General features: G+C 43.2%; 1 protein-coding gene across 1 annotated transcript in view; it reads right to left on the bottom strand.

Moving 5' to 3' along the window:
* The window catches only part of LOC140493878 (mucin-6-like), a 385,697-nt gene that overhangs the window by 109,447 nt on the left and 249,593 nt on the right, over window positions 1-26,657 (bottom strand). The window contains exons 17-18 of the mRNA XM_072592872.1: window positions 8,117-8,249; window positions 6,371-6,620 (exon numbers count right to left, since the gene is read on the bottom strand). Of these exons, the coding sequence (XP_072448973.1) occupies window positions 6,371-6,620; window positions 8,117-8,249 (383 nt within the window). The remainder of the gene's footprint in view (window positions 1-6,370; window positions 6,621-8,116; window positions 8,250-26,657) is intronic.

Below are 26,657 nucleotides of genomic sequence, written 5' to 3'. Positions count from 1 at the left end.
TTCAGTTCAGCAGGACAATGAATGAGTTCTAATGTACTCCACATGCCAGAACCCTGTGCAAAGAAAGATACCCAAATCGCCTGTTTCTCTGCAATCATCTTGGACGCTATACCAGTGAATAATGTACAAACAGAGATAAAAGGAATAGGAGTAGGCCATTTGACTTTCAAGCCTGCTCCACCATTCAATATGGACATGACTAATCATCCTGTTCAGTACCCTGTTCAGGCTTTTGCCCTAAAGGTGTTGATCCATTAGCCCTAAGAACCATATTTATCTCTTTCTTGAAAATATTCAAAGTTTTGGCCTCAATCACTTTCTGCGGCAGAATTTTCCACAGGCTTACCATTCTCTAGGTGAAGAAATTTCCCTGCATCTTAATCCCACATAGCCTACCCTATATCCTTAGACTGTGATCTCTTGTTCTGGAACATCCTTCCAGCATTTACCAGTCTAGTCCTATTGAAAGTTTATAGATGTCTATGAAATCCCCCCACCCACACCAGTTCTTCTCAACTCTAATGAATACAGACCTTACTGATCCATATGTCACTCACATCCCAGGTATCAGTCTGGTAAAGCATTGTTGTACTCCCTCCATAACCAGAACATCCTTTCTTAGATAAGGAAACCAAAATAGCACACAATACACACCAAATTCCTGGTCAATTTCAAGAAGACATCCCTGCTCCTGTACTCAAATCCTCTCACTGAAAAGACTACCTTCTTCACTGTCTGCTGCACCTGCAAAGGTACCTTCAGCAACTGGTGTACAAGGACATGAAAGCCTTATTGCACCTCACATTTCCCAATCTATCCCCATTTAGATAATAATCTGCCTTCCTGGTGTAGAATCAAAAAAAAATCTCTATTATCTGAAATTCTGAAGAAGACCCTAAACTTCCCAAGTATCTAAAATATTGGGCAAAAACCCGGCAGCAGAAACAGAACAGAGACAGAAGTGTGGGGATTTCTGTCTGGGACTACTGTTTAACCTGGGATCTCAAGTTACAACTCCACTGTAAAAGAACAATCAACCAACACTAACAAGAGTCTAGCCAAAGACAGCTTTTACATCTCGGGCTACCCAGCACAGATGGTATGAGGCCTACAAAAGATAACCCGACATTCAACTTCAATCGAAACCATTCACAGAGATACCAGACATTCAATGTCAATTGAAATCTATTCAAACAAATTCTTCAACAATCGGGAAACCAGTTGACTACAGAAGGAACACTAGAAATAACACACAATGGATAACACACAACTGACCTGAAGATTAAGGGGCCCACTCTTATTGCAGGCCCTAATCTCACCTGAAACAGCAATTCTAACAGCGATTTTCCGAGAGTGATCCCAACAGCTAATTCCTGCAGCTATTTCCAAGAGGAATTCCAACAGCAATTCTGAGAACAATCTGAGAGCTTCCGAGAAAGTGCTGCAAGACACAGGGCCATTCTGAGTCAGGGAAAACAATGGCAACCAACCACGACCAGCAGATCCAAGAATGGACAACTCTGAAAACCAACTGACCTGACTGACACCACAAGGTCTCAGACACATCCTGAGGTGAAAACTGGGCCCGCAAAACCAACAGAAAATAATGAAAACCAACTCCTTACTTGATATATCCACTTTGCACCTTTCCACATCAGCAGACTCAACCCAAACTGAAAAGCCTACACATTCCAAAGTTTTCATTCAGGTTCCAGGTACGGCAAGTGGGATCAGCCAGGCAAATTTCAAAAGTGCATTTTCCTCAGTTGTGAGCTGAAACTCCCGAGACCCCAAAGCTCTGACCTAGCTAGCATGAAGGGGAACGCAAGTGGTGACAGTACATTGGGATCCCAACGGTGGTAAGCCTGATTAAAGATTCTGTAATCAAAACCGTTGTTTTTAAGTTCTAATAATGTTTGATCTAGCTAATAGTGAATTTAGTAGTACTACTGTCCTCTGTCTAGTGACTGTATCAATTTCCCCGTCTATTGGATTTACCTGTATTTCTTGTACTATATTTACCTTTTATACTTTTAAATAAATGCAGAGATCATTTTGTCCAGAAACAGCTGTCTACTGACTACATTCCTTAAACAAGTTCAGTGCCTAGAACCAGGGATCTTGGGGGTGATTCAAATCACTTTAAAATCAGAAAATTACTGAGTGCAAACCAGAACCTGACACTAGTTTTGCCACCAAAATAGATAAACTGACATATACCCACATTATACTTATTTGCCTAGTATTTGCCCACTCAATTTGTTCAAATCACAGTGAAACATCTTCTACGCTCCTCAGAGTTCACCCTCCCCACTCAAACCTAGAGATATTACATTTAGTTCCCTCATCTAAATCATTAATTTATGTTATAAACAAATACCTGGGGTCCAAGCATTAATCCCTCTGATAACCCACTAGTCACTGGCTATAACTTGGAAAATGCCCCATTATTCTTACTCTTTATTGCCTGTCAGTACACAACTCTCAATCCCATGTACTTTAATTTTATATTTTAATATCTTATGTAGGACCTTACTGGAAGTTTTCCAAAAGTCTAATTAAATCACATCCTCTGTCTCCCCTTTATCATTTCTACTAGATATATTCTCAAACAATTCCAGTCAACTTGTCAAGCACAATTGTCCTATCGTACATCCATGCTGATTCTGCCCAGTCCTGTCAGTTTTCCAAATACTCTGCTATTAAATCTTTTACCATGGACTGCAGCATTTTCCCCACTAGTATTGTTAGGTTAACCAGTCTAGAAATCACTGTTTGCTGTCTACCTCTTTTTTAAAATAATGGGTTACATTAGCTACTCTCCAATTGACAGGAACTATTCCAGAGTCTACAGGATCTTGAAAGATGATTCCAATGTATCCACTATTTCTTTAAGTACTCTGGGATGTTGATTATCAGCGTTTAATCCCATCAATTTCCTTAAAACCATTTCCCTAATACTAATTTTTCAGTTCCTCTCTCTCACCAATCCCTGCATTTCCCAACATTTTTGAGATGTTATTTGTGTCCTTCTTTGCGAAGACAGAATCAAACTACATATTTAATGAATTTGCCATCTCCTTGTTCCCATTATAACTTTCCTCTCCTTTATAACTTATTTTGTTTAGGATTGCAAGGGAGCTACATTTGGCAAGATCAGCAACCACCCCTCACACTTACCCCATATTCATGTTTCTTTTGAAGTAGCCAATCCCATTCCATTTGCAGCACCTTTTTGGAATATTCCTCAGGCAGGCTCAGCCTTGATTTTACTGCAACGCTATGACAGCAAGGCTCAGATCTGCAGTTGCTGCGCAATCTATTTTGCCTGCCTCTTCAAACTGAGATGGAAATCCAATCCACACTTACAGTCATCTCCCTGAGGTGGCCTTTTTCCTTATCTTAGAGTTGATGTGAAGGAGCTGGTGTTGGCATTGGGGTGAACAAAATTAAAAGTCACACAACACCAAGTTACAGTCCAACAGGTTTATTTGGAAGCAATATCACCTGATGGAGCAGCGCTCGTGCTTCCAAATAAACCTGTTGAACTATAGCCTGGTGTTGTGTGGTTTTTAACCTTATCTTAGGAGTGCAGTTCTTTCCCTCCAATCTTAATTATATAATCAATGCATCAAAGAAAGACTACTGCGGCCAGTCACAGTGGCTTGCCACCTCAAATCCATTCAGACATCTTAACTGATCACTGATTCAGATAGACAAATTTTCTACTGTATGCCCGTGGATAGTCAGGATGGTGGGAAGCAAGGATCCAGATTAATACGACTGAGCGACTTCATCAGATCCAAGGATATTAAGACCAGATCCTCCTCTTTGGCATGTAAATACCCATCAGAACTGTGCTGCAGATGGGACAGGCTGCTGCTGTCCCCAAACACCTTTCACAGAACCTCAAGAATTCACTGTTGATTTCTTTGAACATTTGTACCTCTATCCAGTAGTTTCCAACAAGTTGACGCACATAAATAGTTCATTAGAAATTTCACCTACTCCCTTTCATCGAAGATATGAATTGCTGTTATCACTTATACAACCTCAATCCAGCCCTTGGCAACCGGCTGTTGAACACCACTCGTCTTACCCAAATCTGATCTGGTCTTTACCCACTGGCAGTCTGAATGCCTTCAGCTATGTTAAAGTAGATCACACTGGAAGCTGCTTCCTGGTTACCACTTTATCTCTGAGCTTCATCCTGCAAAGCCTGAGCCTCATCTAGAGCTGCAGCCACTTCAGCATTCCTCACAGTCTGAACCAGGTTCAGTTATTTCGCTCTCCACTCAATCTCCGCCAGGCACATTTCCATTTTGTTAATAATGGTTCTATTCATGGTGGTTGAGGGTTAGCTGTACTGTCCTACAGCACCAGAGACCCGGATTCGACTCTGGCCTCGGGCAACTGTCTGTGTGGAGTTTGCACATTCTCCCCATGTCTATGTGAGTTTCCTCCCACAAGTGGCCATGCTAAATTGCCCTTAGTGTTCAGGGATGCGTAGGTTAGGTGCATTAGTCAGGGGTAAATGTAGAGTAACAGGGTAGGTGAATTAGTCTGGGTGAGTTACTTTTCGGAGGGTTGGTGTGGACTTGTTGGGCCAAATGGCCTGTTTCACACTGTAGAGTTTCTATGATTCTATGCCTGCAATGCAGAGTCCTGCCAACTACTCCAAGGTGTAATAAGCAATTTCAACCAGGCTTTTTCAGCAAACACAAAATTATTGATCTATTATAAAACAAATCCAATTGAATGAGGATACATTGATGGCCAACCAGACAAAATGTATAATGTGAAAATGTAAATGTTTACCCCTTTAAATAATCCTAAGCACACATTTCCGATAAAAGGGAGAAGAAATGGATTTCTCTCTCTCATTGAAAAATCACTTTTTGGACATTGGTGGTTATGCTTGACAACAAGAAGGATAATCCAAAAGGACAATCTGTTCTTTTTGGGGTCTCATAAATGTTTCAAGCTTTTCAATAGGCTGCATGTCCCATTACAGAAATTCATGAAGTGGTAAATACATTAAAATCATGTCTCCTTGTTAAACCAGAAAATGACTTCAGATCATTTTTAATATATTGCTGAAAAATGAACACATCTTGTTCAAGCTTCCCATCTTACACTCATCAGGACTTTCACAAGAATGCTAATGTAAAGGAGAATATTTTAAATGTAAATAGAATGCTGACTGGTTGGCACTTGGATGGTGATAGGTGGGACATAATGTTCAAAATAATCCGCACATTCTTGGGAACATACATACCTAGCATTACACGAGAACTGAAATTAATTTACCCAGAGTTACTCATTTGTTTGACAAGCAGAACATTTTCAGATTTTTGCAAAAGGCAATGTTCTAAGCACACAACCAGATTGTGCATTCAAAATGTTTAATAAAGCGCCCAACATAAGATGAGATTCCTCGAATGGACATTTGCAAAATGATTCTGAATACTTGAGCTCGTAGTGTGGCACAGTTGCATACACTGGACGCTACAAATACTAACAAACATGAACTTGTTCTTTCCATACAGAAAAAAACATGTACACACATCACCCATGTTTCCATTTAACAAAACAAGTGACAGTCATTCACTGGTTCACTTCACTGAGTAATGTTAGACTCTACTTGTCACTCTCTTTTCACATAGTATAGAATGTTGTTCCTCCTTTATTTCCTGCAAATATCCTGATCAATGTAAGACAAAAGGTTTTGACAACATACGCCTCATCTTCCACCTTGGGACCCTCCAATCACATGGGATCAACGTGGATTTCACCAGTTTCCCCATTTCCCCTCCCTCCACTTTATCCCAGTCCCAACCTTCCAACTTGGCACTGCCCTCTTGAACGGTCCTATCTGTCCATCTTCCTTCCACCCTCCACTCCAACCCATCACTTTCACCCCCACCTTCATCAACCTATTGCATTTCCAGCTCCCAGCCCCATCCCCCTTCCATTTATCTCTCAGCCCCTTTGGCCCACAAGCCTTATTCCTGATAAAAGGCTTTACCCGAAATGTTGAATCTCCTGCTCCTCGGATGAGGCCTGACTGGTTATGCTTTTTCAGCACCATACATTTTGACTCCGTCTTTTTTAGCAATACTCAATCTATATAACACAAAATTACTATTTTTGATGCAATAGAAAAGTAACTGGGGAAATATTTCATAAGCCAGCTCATATGCAGAATAATAGAGCAGCAGGTCAAGGTCCTAATTTATAAAGGCTACGAGCTGCTTAATTTGCTCACAATGGCTCAATTACATTTGTACTGATTTGATGAGTCAAGAAGATTTACATTTTAACAACTGTCCCTTGAATCAAAGCAAAACATATTAATTAATCAACTCACCACAGCTGCTCAAAAATGTTGATACTTTTGCCAGCAGGTATAATTGCACCATCTTGCAGAAAACATGGACAGCTGGATGCCTTCACACAAGTATTGGTATTATCCAGAAAAGTATCTGGTGGGCAATTGCATCCTTCTACTGGAACTCCACTCTCAGTGCATTCGAACATTGAATTAGATAATGAAAAGCAAGTGCGGTTGCATGCTTTGGAATCATAACTGAAAACCTGATGGCCATGGCAAGAAATTTCTGAAAGCAGAAGTCAAACATAATTCATGAACTAGTCTGAAGTATGGCACAACACAAAATCTTTTTTTGATTGGTTACATGATCACTTGAGATTTATAATACACACCTAAGGAATTTCAAGCAATGTAAAAACATCTAAAAAAGCTTCATGACAATGAGAAATGATTTTGGGTTGTACATTGTTGCACGAATGTCAGCTCCCAATCTCACTTCAGCAAAGGATGAAACTCCAGCATCAGAAAATCTCGAAAGTCCAGTTCAGGGGTCTACAACACAGACAGTATAACTGGACTTTCAGGAGTTTTGCCTGAAACCTCCTGACCTCTTTATGAATCTACCTTGGAATGCTTATTGGAAAATAAAATTTTAAACACTCATCTGCATTCTCTATGTTCAATGTGCTGGACCAGAACTCTGAACATAGTTGCCCAGTAGAGATCTCTCTTTGGGATAAAGTAAGATTTTCAGCTACCAGTGTAACTTAAATACTATTGGTTTTAATGTCTCATTTTAGTTATCAACCACAAAACAATAACATGACTTTATAATTGCTTGTTATGCAGCAACTATTCAGGTGAATCTCAACTGAGAAATTTAAGCACTAATTATTTGACTATATTCTTGAAGCTGACAGCATCCAGGACAAACCAGGTCACTTAAGCGGCATCTCAATCCACCACATTACAAATTCATCTGCTTCACAAGTGCCATATAGTGCAGCAGTGTATACCATCTATTAGATACACAGCAGCAAATCACCAAGACCTCTTCAACAGTATCTTGCAAACGTACAACCTCTGAAACCTAGGAGATCAATGGCAATAAATGCTTGAGAACAGCAATATCTATATGTTCCCTTTCAAGTAGTACCCTGTCCTAATTTAGACTAAATTGTTGTTCTTTCTCTGTCCAAAAATCTGAATGTCCTTCTCTGAAGGAAATGTGAGTGTGAATACACTACATGAATTGTAGCAATTCAAGAAAAATCATGAGGGGCATGGATAGGCTAAATAGACAATGGGGTGGGGTGGGGTGGGTTGTCCAGAACTACAGGGCATAAGTTTAGGCAGAGAGGGGAAAGATAAAAAGGACCTAAGGGGCAACTTTGTCACACACAAGGTGGTGCGTGTATGGAATGAACTGCCAGAGGAAATGGTGGAGGCTGGTACAATTGCAACATTTAAAAGACATATGGATATGTGTATGAATATGAAAGGTTTAAAAGGATATGGACCATGTGCTGGCAAATAGGACTAAATTAGGTGGGATATCTGGTTGGCATGGACAGGTTGGAACAAAGTGTCTGTTTTTGTCCTGTACATCTCTATGACTTTATTACTCTAAGTTAGTTATCACTATTTTCTCAAGTGTAATTAAGGAGGAGCAGGAAATCTTGACTTTGCCCGCATTACTCCCATTCAAAAAATGCAAAGAACAATTATGAGTACTATTAAGGCCTTGAAGCCAGAATAAAATAATTGCTAGTAAATACTTACTGCATTCGTTCACAACATTTCTCCAGTTTATCAAGATTAAGCCTTTTATGGCACAAGCACGAGCATACACTCCAAGGGAATTGCACATAAAATCTTGGCTTTTCTCATAGTTGCAAGTTTCAAATTTACACCTCTGAAGAAAAAAAGATAGAAAAAGACATTTTAAAAAGATAAAATAATATCTGAGACATTCACCTAATGCTGCACACGAAAGCATTCTGACATTTTTGCTTTCATCATCTGGATAATAATCTGTTGATGCTGATCACTCGCCCTTCATCGAAGCCAACGATTAATCTTTATTGTTATAAATAAATTAGGCTTCAATATTTTGTTCATATTTTACAGCTGTGCATTAAGTTACCCCACAATGAAAATAAAAGGACCTAATGGTTTGATTTATAAGGAGAGGCTGAATAGGCTGAGATTTTTTATTTTCTCGAGACCGGAAGAGACTGAAGGGCGACCTTATAAAGGGTTATAAAATCATGAGGGGCACAGATAAGGTGAATTGCCAAGGTCTTTTCCCAAGGGTAGAAGAGTCCAAAACTAGAGAACATAGATTTAAGGTGAGAGGGGAAAAATTTAAAATAAGGTGCAACTTTTTTCACACGAAGTATAGTGCATATGCAACCTATGCACTATAGCAGGTCTAAGTACAACATTTAAAAGACATTGGAACAGACATGGATAGGAAAGGTTTCAAGGGATATGGCCCAAAAACTAGCTCACTGGTGAAAGTTCGATGACATTTCACATGTGAACAAGGTCAATGAATTCACTTTCACTGAAATTTCCCACCATCAAAGAAGTAAGCAGGGTTGAGGGGAAACAAACACAATAACTATCATCAGAGTAAAAAGCACCAGGGAATTTAAGAGAGCTAAAGGCCACTGTCTCCAGAACGTGATGGATCATGTCCCAGGAATTTAAAGGAAGTGGCTACAGAGAGAGTGGATGCACTGAAAGTAATCTTCCTCAGAATCCTTAGATTCTGAAAAAGTCCTTAAGAATTGCAAACAGCCACAACAACAGTCTTATTGAATAGGGAAGCAGAGGGCAATGCTGAGAAGTGACTGAGGAAGATTCTGGGAGGAGGTGGCTTAGTCACTGTGACCGAGGAGGGGAGTAAGCAGGGTTGAGGGGAAACAAACACAATAACTATCATCAGAGTAAAAAGCACCATGGAATTTAAGAGGGCTAAAGGCCACTGTCACCAGAACGTGATGGATCACATCCCAGGAATTTAAAGGAAGTGGCTACAGAGAGAGTGGATGCACTGATTGGAAGGAGCAGAAGCTACCTGACGTATACAAGGTAGCCTAGAGTGTGCCAAACCTGCTGGAGGGCAGGTCACATGGCAGCAGACTGTAAAGTTTCTGTCTGTAGGAACTGCAAACAGGAGGGTCACCTGACTAAGGACTGCAAGGAATCCAAAAGCTGCAACCTGTGCGGGGAAACGGGCCGTACAAGGTCTGCCCAAGATGTAGTGGGGGTGGGGGGGGGGGGGGGAAGGGGGAGGGCACCACTTACACTCAGATGGGCAGAGATGGCATTGTGAGTCATGGAACCCGAAAGATCAGCAAGGTACCACCATCTAGCAAGGGAACTGAGACAAGAGACACCCAGAGAGGAGGAGAGGTTGGAGTGAAAGAGACTGTGGCCAGCAGGGAGACACAGCGACCGACACCTCTAATAGACAGACAGTCAATGGAGGAGGAGGAAGCCAAAGAAGCGGGGAGTGGATACCGCTAAAATACAACAAGAAATGGAAAACCCACCAGGCCCTCAAAGCCTCACAGTGAAGCTGAAAGAGATAGATACATGAGGATTTCACCAGCAGCTCCTCCGATGGCAAAGAGGGGTGGAAAGGTGGCCATCATCAGAAAAAGCAGCAAAGCGCCACTGGAGAAATGGAGAGGAGTACTCCCCAACCCAGAAAGGACAGATCCCCGAGGGACTTTGTAAAGCCCAGCTCCCACCTGATGAGAACCAGGGATATCCACTGCACCACAGCTCCAGGCAACTGGGAGCTGTGACCCTCTGTCAGACTCAGAACTGGACTTTGCTGACCTTGTTCTCACCCAGATGACACCGGACTGGGGAAATGGCCCCAGGGAGGAACTGGACAGCTACCTCAGCCCTGCAAGGTTCCAACAGTTCACCCGCATTCCTAGTGACAGGTCTGTTGGTGAATGGATATTGGTCACTTTATAAACTTTAAAATGGGTGGTAAAATTGCCAACATTAACCTGCCTAGCATTCAATCCTCTCCGCGACGTGTCTCCAAGTTGGCTGTGAGGTGGCAAATTCACCATCTCCGAGGTTAAGAAGGTAGTGGTCGGGTGCCTCCCCGCAGCAAACGTTATGTACAGAAATGCTCCCCTGTGACAAATTAATGTGTACGCCCCAACGGGAAAGAGTGAGCGGTTGACCGTCCTGCCAAAGCATCCCATTGCTGGCTACACCCAGGCTGATCATTCTGGCTGGAGACTTCAACTGTATCATTGATGCAGATGGATAATCCGCTGGGGGGGGACAGAAAACCTGATGCCACACCCAGAGTCCTGATGGAAACAGTCAAACATGCCAAGCTGCCCGATGTCCTTAGCACCCCTGTACAGTGCAGCGTAGATACAAACAGACAGGTCTATCTGCTCAAGGATAGATTTCCTGTTTGTGTTCTGAGAGTTCTTGGTCTGATCCACCGACGTCAAGCTGGTGTTCTTCTCTGACCAGTGCCTCCTGCTGGTTAACTGTCACCTACAGGACAATCAGCAGGCCTGCAAGGGAATGTGTAATCTAAATGTTGACCCCTGAAAACATTAAGGAGCTCAAAAGGGATTACAGATGTTGGAGAACCGTGAAGCCTCTCTTTCAGTCTCAAGCATACTGGTGGGAAACAGTTAAAGGGAACACCAAACGGGTCTATAACCTCAAAGGTGTGCAACAGGTGAGAGAAAAGCAGGGAAACTGTCAAAACATCAAAAAAGTATGCAGAACTACTCCTGCTGCAGATGAGGGATTCAATATCACCAAGGACTTCAGGAGGTGAAGGGCCAGCAAGCCTTGTTCTTTGCCTCGGAAGCTTCCAAGATAATCTTCTGGCCTGAGGTATGCTCTATGGAGCAGGATGAGACATGCTCATGTTTCTTTTTCCAGAAGGTGCACAAGGAGAGCTCTGTGTTCAGCAGCCTGATTGAAGATGATAGCTCGGTAATGTCATGTCAGTGACATCATGAGGATCAGCAACTAATTTTTACCAGTCTGTATAACACGAAGCCCACTTGCAGTGCAGCCTCCCAATCATCCCTGTCCTCTATCATGGTGGTCTTAGAAGACCAAGAGGTTGACAGCAAATATAGAGAACGGTGAACATGAAAGACTTAATTTGTTCTCTGTAAGGGGAAGATTGATCAGAATGGCTCCATTAACTATACTGGATTATTGGTGCTGGAAGAGCACAGCAGTTCAGGCAGCATCCAAGGAGCAGCGAAATCGACGTTTCGGGCAAAAGCCCTTCATCAGGAATAAAGGCAGTGAGCCTGAAGCATAGAGAGATAAGCTAGAGGAGGGTGGGGGTGGGGAAAGAGTAGCATAGAATACAATGGGTGAGTGGGGGAGGAGATGAAGGTGATAGGTCAAGGAGGAGAGGGTGGAGTGGATAGGTGGAAAAGAAGATAGGCAGGTCGGACAAGTCCGGACAAGTCAAAGAGACAGTGATGAGCTGGAAGTTTGAGACTAGGATGAGGTGGGGGAAGGGGAAATGAGGAAGCTGTTGAAGTCCACATTGATGCCCTGGGGTTGAAGTGTTCTGAGGCGGAAGATGAGGCGTTCTTCCTCCAGGCGTCTAGTGGTGAGGGAGTGGCAGTGAAGGAGGCCCAGGACCTCCATGTCCTCGACAGAGTGGGAGGGGAAGTTGAAATGTTGGGCCACGGGGCAGTTTGGTTGATTGGTGCGGGTGTCTCGGAGATGTTCCCTAAAGCGCTCTGCTAGGAGGCGCCCAGTCTCCCCAATGTAGAGGAGACCACATTGGGAGCAACGGATACAATAAATGATATTAGTGGATGTGCAGGTAAAACTTTGATGGATGTGGAAGGCTCCTTTAGGGCCTTAGATCGAGGTGAAGGAGGAGGTGTGGGCACAGGTTTTACACTTCCTGCGGTGGCAGGGGAAAGTGCCAGGATGGGAGGGTGGGTCGTAGGGGGGCGTGGACCTGATCAGGTAGTCACGGAGGGAACGGTCTTTGCGGAAGGCGGAAAGGGGTGGGGAGGGAAATATATCCCTGGTGGTGGGGTCTTTTTGGAGGTGGAGGAAATGTCGGCAGATGATTTGGTTTATGCGAAGGTTGGTAGGGTGGAAGGTGAGCACCAGGGGCATTCTGTCTTTGTTACGGTTGGAGGGGTGGGTCTGAGGGCAGAGGTGCGGGAAGTGGACAAGATGCGTTGGAGGGCATCTTTAACCACGTGGGAAGGGAAATTGTGGTCTCTAAAGAAGGAGGCCAACTGGTGTGTTCTATGGTGGAACTGGTCCTCCTGGGAGCAGATACGGCGGAGGCGGAGAAATTGGGAATACAGAATGGCATTTTTGCAAGAGGTAGGGTGGGAAGAAGTGTAATCCAGGTAGCTGTGGGAGTCGGTGGGTTTGTAAAAAATGTCAGTGTCAAGTCGGTCATCACTAATGGAGATGGAGAGGTCCAGGAAGGGGAGGGAGGTGTCAGAGATGGTCCAGGTAAATTTAAGGTCAGGGTGGAATGTGTTGGTGAAGTTGATGAATTGCTCAACCTCCTCGCGGGAGCACGAGGTGGCGCCAATGCAGTCATCAATGTAGCGGAGGAAGAGGTGGGGAGTGGTGCCGGTGTAATTACGGAAGGTCAACTATTCTACGTAGCCAACAAAGAGACAGGCATAGCTGGGGCCCATACGTGTGCCCATGGCTACTCCTTTGGTCTGGAGGAAGTGGGAGGATTCAAAGGAGAAATTGTTAAGGGTGAGGACCAGTTCGGCCAAATGAATGAGAGTGTCAGTGGAAGGGTACTGTTGGGGATGTCTGGAGAGGAAAAAACGGAGGGCTTGGAGGCCCTGGTCATGGCGAATGGAGTTGTAGAGGGATTGGATATCCATGGTGAAGATGAGGCGTTGGGGGCCAGGGAAACGAAAGTCTTGGAGGAGGTGGAGGGCGTGGGTGGTATCTCGAATGTATGTGGGGAGTTTCTGGACTAGAGGGGGATAGGACAGTGTCGAGGTAGATAGAGATGAGTTCAGTGGGGCAGGAGCATGCTGAGACAATGGGTCGGCCAGGGTGGTCAGGCTTGTGGATCTTGGGAAGGAGGTAGAACCGGGCAGTGCGGGGTTCCCGGACAGTTGGAAGCTGTGGGTGGGAGATCTCCTGAGGTGATGAGGTTCTGTATGGTCTGGGAGATGATGGTTTGGTGATGGGGGGTGGGGTCATGGTCGAGGAGGAAGTAGGAAGAGGTGTCCTCGAGTTGGCGTTTGGCTTCAGCGGTGTAGAGGTCAGTGCGCCAGACTACCACTGCGCCCCCTTTATCAGCTGGCTTAATGGTGAGGTTGGGATTAGAGCAGAGGGATTGGAGGGTTGCGCATTGTGCAGGTGAGAGGTGGGACGACAGGTTGAGGCGGTTAATGTCCCGGCGGCTGTTGGAAATGAAGAGGTCGAGGGCAGGTAATAGGCCAGCGCGGGGTGTCCAGGTGGATGCAGTGTGTTGGAGGTGGGCGAAGGGGTCGTTAACCAAAGATTTCTTCCTATGAATAAAGTTTATATCTGCAATAAAAGAGAAATTCTAGAAGGCATCAAAATGTACGTTAATCTAGTTTTGAATATGTAGGACAGGTCTTTGGTTTTTTGGAACTCCAATGTTTGTTTGTTTGTTTCCTTGATATGCAACTGTATAGAACAGAACTGCATTTGTGACAATGTATATATACAAAGATAACTTATGTATAAGGTATAATTTTGAAATTAAAAAATTGTGTCAGATTTGGTGAATACCAGACTTTGGTGAGAACAGTGACAAACAGCGAGGTAAGGCAATCAAATGAGGAATGAACTACTGCAGCTGCAGAAGGCACAAGGGTAAAGGAGAAGTAGAAGGAATTGGACTGTGAAGACTAAGTGAGTGGCTGGTGACTGGCAAGTAGTTTTTCTTTTATCTTCTCTTAGCTTTGCTGCTGTTGTTTTCAGTTAACTTAAGGGTTAAGTCAAGGCAGGAGATACCAGACCCAGGCCATGTTCCTCCTTTGTGTTGTGGGAATTCAGAGACCCTTCTGATGCCGCTCACTCCTTCACGTGCAGGGACTGTGTCCCACTACACTCTGGAACATCCGTGAGATTAAGGGAATCATGGGTAGCATGTTCAGTAAGTTGGTCACAGCAAGGTAAAAATTACTGAGGAAGATAGGGAATGGGTGATCACTAGACAGAGGAAGAGTCAGAAGGCATTGCAAGGATTCCCTGTGGTCATCTCTCTGCAAAACACTTATATGTTCTGGAAACTGTTGGTGGAGTTGGCTCACCAGGGACTGCCTGCAGCAGCCAAGCTCAAGGCACCATGCTTGGCTGTGCTGCACAGAAGGGTAAGAAAAAAGAAGTGTTTGAGTTATAGTGAAAGGGAATTCAATTGCAAGGGGAAAATTGGTATTTCTGCAGCCACAAGAATCCAGGATGGTATGTTGCTTCTTTGGTACAAGGTCAAGGATATCTTAGAGTGGCTGCAGGACATTCTTTGGGCAGGGAGTGAACACCAACAATATAGGTAAGAAAAGGTAATGAGGTCCTACAAGCTGAATTTAGGGAGTTGGGGGTTAAACTAAAAGATAGGACTCAAATCTTGGGAATGCTTCCAGTGCCACGTGCTAGGCAAGAGTAAGAATGACAAGATAGATAAGGTGAATACGTGGCTTGAGGGATGGCACAAGAGGGAGGGATTAAAAATTCCTGGGACATTGGAACCGGTTTTGGGGGAGGTGGGACCGATACAAACTGGATGGTCTGCACCAGGGCAGGACTGGAGCCAATGTCCTGGGATGGGGGAAGGAGGAGGAGGGAGTGTTTGCTAGTGCTGTTGGGGAAGGTTGAAACGAATATGGTAAGGGGTGAGAACCAACGCAAGTACTCACGAAGTAAAGTGGGGACAGAAACAAAAGGCAGTAAGAGGAAAAATGAACGTGGGAGGCAGAGAAACCAAAGACGAAAATCAAAAAAGGATCACATTACATCATAATTCTACAACAATTCACATCCCTGTCTAGCTTAACAGTAAAATAAGGAAAGTAGCTCAACCATGGCTAACAAGGGAAATCAGGGATACTGTTAAAGCCAAAGAGGAGGCATATAAATTGGCCAGAAAAAGCAGCAAAGCTGAGGATGGGGAGACATTTAAAATTCAGTGGAGCAAGACAAAGGGTTTGGTTTAATTCAGAATTGGGAAAATAGAATATGAGCGTAAGCTTGCGGAAAACATAAAAACTGACTCCAAAAGCTAATATAGATATGTAGAGAGAAAAAGACAGTGAAGATAATAGTAGGTCCCTTACAATTAGGATCAGGTGAATTCATGAAGGACAACAAATAGATGCAGACCAGTTGAACAAATACTTTGGATCAGTCTTCACTAAGGAGGGCAAAAATAACCTTCCAGAAATGCTAGAGGACAGAGGGTCATGCATGAAGGAGAAACTGAAGGAAATTCTTCTTAGTCAAGCTCACTCTCTCGGCGGACCAGGTAACAGCTGTCTGGGTGGTGTTTTTTTTAAGTCACGGTATAGTCCAGTTATTGTTTTTTTAACGGCTAAAATTTAAAGTTTTTTTTAAGCGCCTAGTGGACCTGGAAGCTGGTGTCATGCTAGCTTACCTGGGAAGGTTTTTTTTCTTATAAAAGCAAGCAGGCGAGGAACCCGAGGCACTACAGGGGTAGAGCCTCCCACCCGCCCTCCTCCTCTAACCTAATAATAAGACCCATTGTGACAAGCAGGTAAGTGCTGCATTTTGCTTGTTTGTTTCTTTAGATCTAGTTTTTAAAGTTTCTCTTTTAGAGGGATGACAGCGAAGGCAGTGCAATGTTCCTCTTGCAACATGTATGAGGTGAGGGAAGCCATTAGCGTCCCTCCTGATTACACTTGCAAGAAGTGCACCCATCTCCAGCTCCTCCAAGACAGTGTTAGGGAACTGGAGCTGGAGTTGGATGAACTTAGGATCATTCGGGAGGCAGAGGGGGTCATAGATCAGAGCTTTAGGGAAGTAGTTACTCCGAAAGTTATAGAGAGATGGGTGACAGTGAGGGGGAGTGGGAGGAAGCAGCCAGTGCAGGGACCCCCTGCAGTCATTCCCCTCAAGAACAAGTATACCGTTTTGGATACTTGTGGGGGGGATGACTTACCAGGGGTAAGCAACGAGGTTCAGGCCTCTGGCACGGAGGGATTCCGGTTTCTGGACAACTGAGGTTCTTTCTAGGGAAGGTGGGGCCTCTATAAACAGGATGGTCTACACCTGAACCTGAGGGGCACCAGTATCCTTGGGGGGAGGTTTGCTAGTGGTCTTTGGGAGGGTTTAAACTAACTCTGCAGGGGCATGGGAACCTGGACTGTAGCTTTAGCGTACAGGACCTTGAGTGTAGGGAGGTTAGGAACATGGCATCGATCTCAAAGGAGGGTGCCTGTAAACAGGAAGGTGGCTTGAAGTGTGTATACTTCAATGCCAGAAGTATAAGAAATAAGGTAGGTGAGCTTGCAGCATGGGTTGGTACCTGGGACTTCGATGTTGTGGCCATTACAGAGACGTGGGTAGAACAGGGACAGGAATGGCTGTTGCAGGTTCCAGGGTTTAAATGTTTTAGTAGGGTCAGAGATGGGGGTAAAAGAGGGGGAGGTGTGGCATTGCTTGTCAAGGATAGTATTACAGCAGTAGAAAGGGTGATGGAGGAAGACTTGCCATCTGAGGTAGAGTGGGCGGAAGTTAGAAATAGGAAAGGTGAGGTCACCCTGTTAGGAGTTTTCTACAGGCCTCCTAATAGTCCGAGAGAAGTAGAGGAAAGTATTGCGAGGATGATTCAGGAGAAGAGTGAAAGTAGCAGGGTGGTTGTTATGGGGGACTTTAACTTCCCAGATATTGACTGGGAAAGCTACAGCTCGAGTTCGTGAGATGGGTCGGTGTTTGTCCAATGTGTGCAGGAGGGTTTCCTGACACAATATGTAGACAGGCCAACAAGAGGTGAGGCTATACTGGATTTGGTTCTAGGTAATGAACCAGGCCAAGTGTTAGACTTGGAGGTAGGTGAGCACTTCGGGGGCAGTGACCACAACTCGGTGACTTTTACTCTAGTGATGGAGAGGGTTAAGTGTGCACTGCAGGGCAACGGTTATAGCTGGGGGCAGGGAAATTATGATGAGGTGAGGCATGACTTAGGATGCGTGGATTGGAAAAATAGGCTTCAAGGGAAGAACACAAATGATATGTGGAGATTGTTCAAGGAACAGCTAATGGGTGTCCTTGATAAGTATGTACCAGTCAGGCAGGGAGTAAAGGGGCTTGCGAGGGAGCCGTGGTTTAATAAGGAATAGGAATCCCTTGTGAAAGGGAAGAGGGCGGCCTATGTAAAGATGAGGCGTGAAGGTTCAGTTGGGGCGATTGAGAGTTATAAGGTAGCCAGGAAGGATCTAAAGAGAGAGCTAAGAGCAGCGAGAAGGGGACATGAAAAGTCCTTACTTGGTAGGATTAGGGAAAACCCAAAGGCTTTCTATAGGTATGTCAGGAATAAAAGGATGACTAGGGTAGGTATCGGTCCAGTCAAGGATAGTAGTGGGAAGTTGTGTGTGGAGGCGGACGAGATTGGTGAGACACTAAATCAATACTTTTCGTCAGTATTCACTCAGGAACAGGACACTGTTGCTGATGTGAATATTGAGTCACAAGTGATTAGAATGGATGGCCTTGAGGTACGTAGGGAAGAGGTCTGGGGAATACTGGAAAGGATGAAAATAGATAAGTCCCCTGGGCCTAATGGCATTTATCCTAGGATCCTCTGGGAAGCTAGGGAGGAGATAGCGGAGCCATTGGCCTTGATTTTTATGTCGTCGTTGTCTACAGGAATAGTGCCAGAAGACTGGAGAATGTGGTCCCCTTGTTCAAGAAGGGGAGCAGGGATAGCCCGAGTAACTATAGGCCAGTGAGTCTCACTTCTGTTGTGGGCAAAGTCTTAGAGAGAATTGTAAGGGATAGTATTTATGAAGATCTGGAAAGGAATAATGTGATCAAGGATAGTCAGCATGGTTTTGTGAAGGGCAGGTCGTGCCTCACAAACCTTATTGAATTCTTTGAGAAGGTGACCAAGGAAGTGGACGAGGGTAAAGCAGTAGATGTGGTGTATATGGATTTTAGCAAGGCGTTCGATAAGGTACCCCATGGCAGGCTAATGCAAAAACTACGGAGGTATGGCATTGAGGGTGCATTAGAGGTTTGGATTAGGAATTGGCTGGCTGGAAGGAGACAGAGGGTAGTAGTTGATGGTATAGGTTCATCTTGGAGCGCAGTTCCTCGCGGTGTTCCACAAGGATCTGTTTTGGGACCATTGCTGTTTGTCATTTTTATAAATGACCTGGAGGAGGGGCTTGAAGGCTGGGTGAACAAGTTTGCGGATGACACGAAAGTCGGTGGAGTTGTGGACAGCGAAGAAGGATGTTGCAGGTTACAGCGCGATATAGATAAGTTGCAGAGCTGGGCAGTAAGGTGGCAAATGGAATTCAATGTAGCTAAGTGTGAAGTCATTCACTTTGGAAGATGGATTACTGGGCTAAAGGTAGACTACTTGGTAGTGTGGATGAGCAGAGGGATCTTGGTGTCCATGTACACAGATCTTTGAAAGTTGCCACCCAGGTAAATAGTGCTGTGAAGAAGGCATATGGTGTACTGGGCTTTATTGGTAGAGGAATTGAGTTCCGGAGTCCTGAGGTCATGTTGCAGTTGTATAAGACTCTGGTGCGGCCTCATCTGGAGTGCTGTGTGCAGTTTTGGTCGCCATACTATAGGGAGGATGTAGAGGCATTGGAACGAGTGCAGAGGAGGTTTACCAGGATGTTGCCTGGCATGGTAGGAAGATCGTATAAGGAAAGGTTGAGGCACTTGGGGCTTTTCTCATTGGAGAAAAGAAGGTTTAGGGGAGATTTGATAGAGGTGTACAAGATGATTAGGGGTTTAGATAGGGTTGACAGTGAGAACCTTTTTCCGCGTATGGTGTCAGCTGTTACTAGGGGACACAGCTTTAAATTAAGGGGTGGTAGGTATAGGACAGATGTTAGGGTAGATTTTTTACTCAGCGGGTTGTGAGTTCATGGAATGCCCTGCCAGTAGCAGTGGTGGACTCTCCCTCTTTATGAGCATTTAAGCGGGCATTGGACAAGCATATGGATGTTATTGGGCTAGTGTAGGTTAGGTAGGCTTTGGTCGGCGCAACATCGAGGGTCGAAGGGCCTGTACTGCGCTGTATTTTTCTATGTTCTAAAGGGCATTGGGAAAATTGGTGAGATTAAAACGCAAAAAGTGGTGACTACTGGCTGGTTTAATTTGATTTGACTTATTATTGTAACGTACCAAAATAAAGTGACAAGTATTGTTTTGCAAGCTATCCAGACAAATCATATCTGGTGTAAGTACATCTGGGTAAGAGAACATAATGCAGAATATGGTGTTCGAGCTACAGAGAAGGTGCAGAGAAAGGTCAACTCCAAAATACAGCCAGTAGTCAAGGTATAGTGCATAATTTAGAGGGTATTGTAGAATCAGATCAGCACATGTTAAGTCGCCAGCATACTGTCTGAAAATAGGGAAAGGATTGCATGTGGGAAGCTACCTGCTGGGTAAGAAGTCAGATAGATGCTGCTGCAGAGGGTTCAGGAAAGGACTTCAATGGGTAACGTACAGAACAGTGCTGATGGAGTTGAACATTAAAATCTATGGTTTACTAGAAGGCCTGCTCTGGACACTAATGTCTCAATTTTGAAGCAAGGAAAAGGTCAGTTGCAATTGTGCATAAAACTTCACAAAGGTTCGAACCACATTTTCTAGCATGTGGAGGCTAATTTTACAATGGCATTTTATAGAGACCCATTTATTATGTAATGTCTGGAGGATGTCATAGCTTTCATTTCAAAATGGACAGCAGTGACCCAACATGTAAATGTTATGGAATCGCAGCGTGAGGTCACAAGATCCATGATCATTGTTATCGAAATGCAGCTTAATACTCAGGCTGCCACAAACCCGGCTGCAGAATTCAGCAGTCAAAGGCTTTCACAATCAATCGAATTGCTGAGGTATTGCCCTTTGAGAGTGTGGTTCCACTGCTGCCAATCTACCAATGTCCTTGTTGTTGCAGCTCTACCAACCAGCTTACAAGGCTGCTGCCCATTCAATGATGGTGCGCAGTAGTCAGATCCTCAATGTCCACAGCAACCAGCAAGACCGCCTAAGGTCTCCCATTTAGTGCAACAACTGTAGTAACTGTATCAAGTAAAAGCACTAGGATAGGCAGAGACACCATCTCCCCTCGGGCAATCAGGGATGGCCAATAAATGATAGCCCAGCCAGCAAATGTCACATCCTATAAACTAATAAATATCAGGGGGAGAACTGCTAAATTGGAGGTACATTAATTTTAACAGTTTGATACTGTGTTTAGCTAGGTAAAAATGGAACCAAAGACTAAAGGGAAAACTGTATAGAAAAATGGATGATCTTCAAGGAAGTGGTTTTTCACACAAAAATGGTGAAAGGTAAGAGAACAAAAGTAAGTGAAGAAAAGCCAGAATAACATGACAAGAGAAAGAAAACATGACAAAAAGGAGAATGTACTAGACACGATGGCAAACTCTTCAATTTAAAACTAGGTCAAATATAATAAGAAAGAAGCTGATGAGGAAACTGTGACCTGACAGATGGTATATGGGAATAGAATACTGGTTATCATAAAAGGAATCCAAAAATTTTGTGTTGGTATGTTAATAATACATGGTTTCTGACCAGAACATTCACACCCCAAACTGTTCAGCTGAATTCTAGGCAAGCAGATGATCTTTTTCATCAATAACTGGTCAGTATTTAACAAACCAATTAATTACTGACTGTTGGCCAAATCTCCATTTATTTACAGCACCCTGAGGGGCTCATTTAACTAGGTTTTCTCATTGCTTGAACAATCAGATGTGTAAACAGCAATTACAATGAGTGTCAGGCAATTTCACACCATAGTACCATAATATCATAGTTATAGAAGCAGGAGTAGGTAATTTGGCCTGTCGAGCCTGCTCTGCCATTCATTAAGATCATGGTTGATTTATCAATCATCTCAATTCCTCCTACCTGCATTATTTCCATAACCCTTAATTGCCCTACCATGCAAGAGCCAATCTAACTGTGTTTTGAATATATTTAATGAAGCTGCATCTACTGCTCCTTGGGCTGAGAATCCCATAGATTCACTACTCTCTGGGAAAAGCAGTTCCTCCTCATCTCTGTCCAAAATCTACTCTCCCTAATCTTGAGGCCATATCCCTTAGTCCTAGTCTCACCTACCTGTGGAAACAACTTGCCTGCCTCTATCTTATCTATCTTTTTCATAATCTTTTACATAATATTTTTACATATTTGTAAAAGATCCCCTTTCATTCTTCTAAATTCTAGCATGTACAGCCCCAGGCAGCTTCACCTCTCCTCACATGGTAACCCTCTCATCTCTTGAATCAACCTGGGGAACATCCTCTGCATGACCTCTAAAGCCAAAATATCCCTCCTCAAGTAAGGAGACTAGAACTGCGCACAATACTCCAGATGCGGCCTCACCAACACCGTGTGCATTTGCAGCAGAACTTCCTTGCCTTAAATTCAATCCTGTTAGCAATGAAAGCCAACATTCCATTTGCCTTGCTGACTACCTGTTGCACTTGCAAATCAACTTTTAGCAATTCATGTACGAGCACTCCTAAGTCTCTCTGCACAACAGCATGCTGCAATCTTTCACTATTAAAATAACACTCTGAACTATACTTTTACTTTCAAAGTGGATAATCTCACATTTGCAATCATTGTTCTCCATCCATCAGAACCCTTGCCCACTCACTTAACCTATCTAAATCTCTCTGTTAACCCTCCAAATCCTCTGCACAGTTTGCCTTTCCACTCAATTTACGTCATCAGCAAACTGGGATACGTTACATTCGGTCTCCTTTTTCAAATCATTTATATATATCATGAATAATTGCGGGCCCAGCACCAACCCCTGTGGCACCCTGCTCACCATTGATCTCCAACCAGAGAAACACCCATTTATCCCAACTCTTTGCTTTCTATTGGCTAACCAGTCCTCTATTCATGCTGGAACATTCCCCACAACTCCATGCATTCGGATCTTATGGATGAGTCTTTTATGCAGCACCTTATCGAACGCCTCCTGGAAATCCAAGTATACAACATCAACCTGTTCCCCTCCATCCACCACACTTGTTACATCCTCAAAGAGCTCCAGTAAGTTTGTCAAACACAACCTTCCCTTCCTGCATCCATGCTGCATTTGACCGATGGAACATCTCACTATTTCTTCCAGACATCTCATTATGTCTTCTTTAATGATAGCCTCCAGCATTATCCCAACTACAAATGTTAAGCTAACTGGCCTTTCGTTATCTGCCTTTTGCCTATACCCTTTTTTAAACAGCAGCGTGACATTCGCTGTCTTCCAGTCTGCTGGGACCTGCCTGGAGTCCAGTGGATTTTGGTAAATTACCACTAATGCATCTACTATAACTTCAGCCATTTCTTTCAGCATTCCATCAGGAGCAGGGGACCAGGGACACTATTTGTTTTTAACACATGCAGTAATCCTTCAATAAACCTTAGCTTTTAAAATATTTCTTCCCAGTTCAGTCCACATGCAAATGTACAGAAAAATAAAAAGATATATTTTTCACATTGTAAAGTAATTGTAACAGCACACCCAAATTGCTCTTCCAATTGCAAGAAAACAGTTGCATTCAGAAGATGTAACAGGCATTCATGCTGAGACAGCAGAAAGCTAAATTGTGTTTTGATAAACTGGCAAACCATTACTAGAGTTGAAAACTGGAGAGCCAGTTAGGGTACAAACCATCTACGCTTTCAACAAAAGTCAACCCAAATTGCAATTTGAAATTAGTTTAGAGAAATTATCACTGTGATGCATACGCTGCAACTGCAAACACATACACAAATTGGGGAAGCTGTTTCTCCACTGCAGGCACCTGACCAGGAAGATGGGAACTAACCATCTACACAGCCACAGAATCAACCATCAACATCTTAGATACAGTTTCCACGGAAACAAATAATATTGAAACAACATTTCCCAAAGCAGGATCATTATCCAGATGAAGAACTAATACAACATACCCTTTAAGAGACCGGCATGATTTAAAGGCAATGTGTTCAGTGCAGGTACAGAGTAACGTGAACTGTTACTGCATGAGAGCTAGAGAGAGAATATAATCCCTTAAAGATCAATAAGGCCGCTTATGTGGAGTCGTAGGAGATTGGTGAGATACGAAATGAGTATTTTGCATCAGTGTTTACTGATATCTTGCAAAGTCTCCATATTACAAAGGAGGAGGTGCTGGATATCTTGCAAAGTCTCCATATTACAAAGGTGGTGGTGCTGGGCATCTTAAAATACGTAAAGGTGGATAAATCCCTGGGACCTGAACAGATGTAACCCATAATTTTGTGGGAAGCTAGGGAAGTGAATGATAGGCCCCGTGCTGAGATACTTGTATAGTTGATAGCCATGGGTAAGATGCTGGAAGACTGGAGGCTCGCTAACGTGACTTATGACAGACAGGATCTACATGTATTTGGGAAGGCAGGGACTGAGGTAGTCAAATTGGCTTTGTGCATGGGAAATCATGTCTCACTAACTTGATTGAGTTTTTTAAAGAATTGACAAAGAAGACTGCTGAAGGCAGAGAGGTGGACGTTGTCTATATGGACTTCAGCAAGGCATTCAATACAAGGAGATCTAGCCATTTGGATATAAAATTGGCTCAAAGGGTGGTTGGTGGAGGGTTGCTTTTCGGACTGAAGCCCTGTAACCAGCAATGTGCCTCAAGGATCGATGCTGGGTCTGTTGCTTTTTGTCATTTATATAAACGATTTGGATGTGAATACAGGAGGTAAGTTACCAGATGACACCAAAATTGGTCATGCAGTAGACAGTGAAGAAGGTTATCTCAGTTTACCATGGGATCTTGATCAGACGGGCAAATGGGCTGAGGAGTGGCAGATGGAATTTCATTTAGACAAATGTGAGGTGTTGCATTTTGGAAAGGCAAATCAGGACAGGATTTATACACTTAAGGGTAAGTGGGGAATGTTGCTGAATAAAGACCTTGGGGAGCAGGTTCATAGTTCATTGAAAGCAGAATCGCTGGTAGACAGGGTAATGAGAAAGGCTTTTGGTACACTTACCTTTATTGGTCAGTGCATTGGATATAGGAGTTGAGCGATCATGTTGTGGCTGTACAGAACATTGGTTAGGCAACGTTTGGAATACTGCATTCAGTTCTAGTATCCCAGCCATAGGAAAGATGTCATTAATTTTAAATAGGTTCAGAAAAGATTTACTCGGATATTGTCATGGTTGAAGCATTTGAGCTATAGAGAGAGGTTGGATGAAGGTGACTGCAAGAATTGGATTAGGGAGGTCTGGAATATGCGACCAGGTGGACTTAGAAAGAAAACTTATTTCAATAAGGCGACTGATAAGATTCCCCACAATAGGCTATCGCACAAAATACGGAAGCATGGGATTGAGGGTGATTTAGCGGTTTGGATCAAAAATGAGCTGAAAGAAGACAGAGGGTAGCGATTGATGAGAAATATTTATCCTGGAGTTCAGTTACTAGTGGTGTACTGCAAGGATCTATTTTGGGGCCATTGCTGTTTGTCATTTTCATAAATGACCTGGATGAGGGCATAGAAGAATGGGGTACTGCAACAGTAGTAGACTCGCCAACTTTAAGGCCATGTAAATGGTCATTGGATAGACATATGGATGCAAATGGAATACTGTAGGTTAGATGGACTTCAGATTGGTTTCACAGGTCAGCACAACAGCGAAGGCCAAAGGGCATGTACTGTGCTGTAATGTTCTATGTTCTATGTTCTATGAAAAAGGTTTACTGGTTTAGGATGTGTTCAGATCACACCGAATGAACAGTGTTATCAGTGAACTTCGAGCTAACAATACTGACATGGCAAAGAATCTGGAGACCTGACGAGCATGGTTCAGACACTGGATGTTAGCATCAATAAACCTTTTAAGGACTTAGTACGGAAGAAATGGGATATCTGGATGCAAAAAGGGGTAAAAAGCTTTACAAATGGTGGCAACATGCATGCTCCATTACTTGCAACTGTATTTGAGTGGATTGTTGAGTCCGGGAAGGAGATGAAAACTGAAATTATTGTGAAAGCCTCCAAAAAATATGGAATTTCTAATGTTTTAGATGGTGTGGAGGATAACTATTTATGGTCAGATGGAAGTGATAACAAATCAATTGATGGTCCTCTTGAGAGTGCAGTTGAAGATGATCCATACAATGATATGCTTGACCCAGACAACTGGAATGAAGTATTCAGTGATGCAAGTGATGAGGACAGTGAATTTGAAGGATTCTAATGGACTTTTGCATGTAACTTTTGTTTTAAGCAGCTATCCCATAATATTTGTGATATAAGGTGGGGAGAGTTTTTTTTGTTATGAATATCAGTTTTTTGAGGTAAAGTGTTTACCGTATATAGTTAAAGATTTCATGCGGTCTTTTCTTAATAAATTACAATCTTTTTTTTGTTTTTACTACTCCTCTGCTTTTATTTCATAAATTGTGTGTTGTATAAATACCCCCAGTAGATGGCGTGAACACCTGATGACATGCCTATTATCTTTTGTACACATGTATGGACCTGCATGCATTTACAGTATTGGTAACTGGAATATGGTACAACAGTACCGTTCTACCATAGCAGGCAGAATGGAGACAGTTATTTTGTAGATAAATATTCAATTATGGCCATAATTCATTTTCCTTTTGTTGTTTATTATTTTATGTAAAGATCTGGCACTTCTTTATCCATTTTTTGACTCAAGCATGAATTTCATCCCCTCAAAAACAATATCTCATGTATCAGTCAATCCCTTCATTTCAGCTATAAAAAAAGTCTTCAAAATTCAACCTATACGCGAGTATATATGGTAGCTTACAAAACATCAGCATGGATTATAAAAGGAGACCATGCTTGGTGAATCCACTGAAATGTTTTGACAAAATAACGGAAAGTTGTTTGGGGAGAGCAACTGATGTTGCATACTTTGAGGAAGTCTTTGGAGAAATGCCACTAAAGGATTGGCACATAAAATTAGGACTCATGGAATATAAGTGCGAATATCATCTTGGATAGAAAGACTGGTTTAACTTTCTCACTTACAAAGTTTAACATGATCAGTTTG

Source organism: Chiloscyllium punctatum, chromosome 22 (genome assembly GCF_047496795.1).
Source record: "Chiloscyllium punctatum isolate Juve2018m chromosome 22, sChiPun1.3, whole genome shotgun sequence".
Classification (NCBI taxonomy): Eukaryota; Metazoa; Chordata; class Chondrichthyes; order Orectolobiformes; family Hemiscylliidae; genus Chiloscyllium; species Chiloscyllium punctatum.
This window is presented reverse-complemented; position numbering and strand designations above follow the sequence as displayed.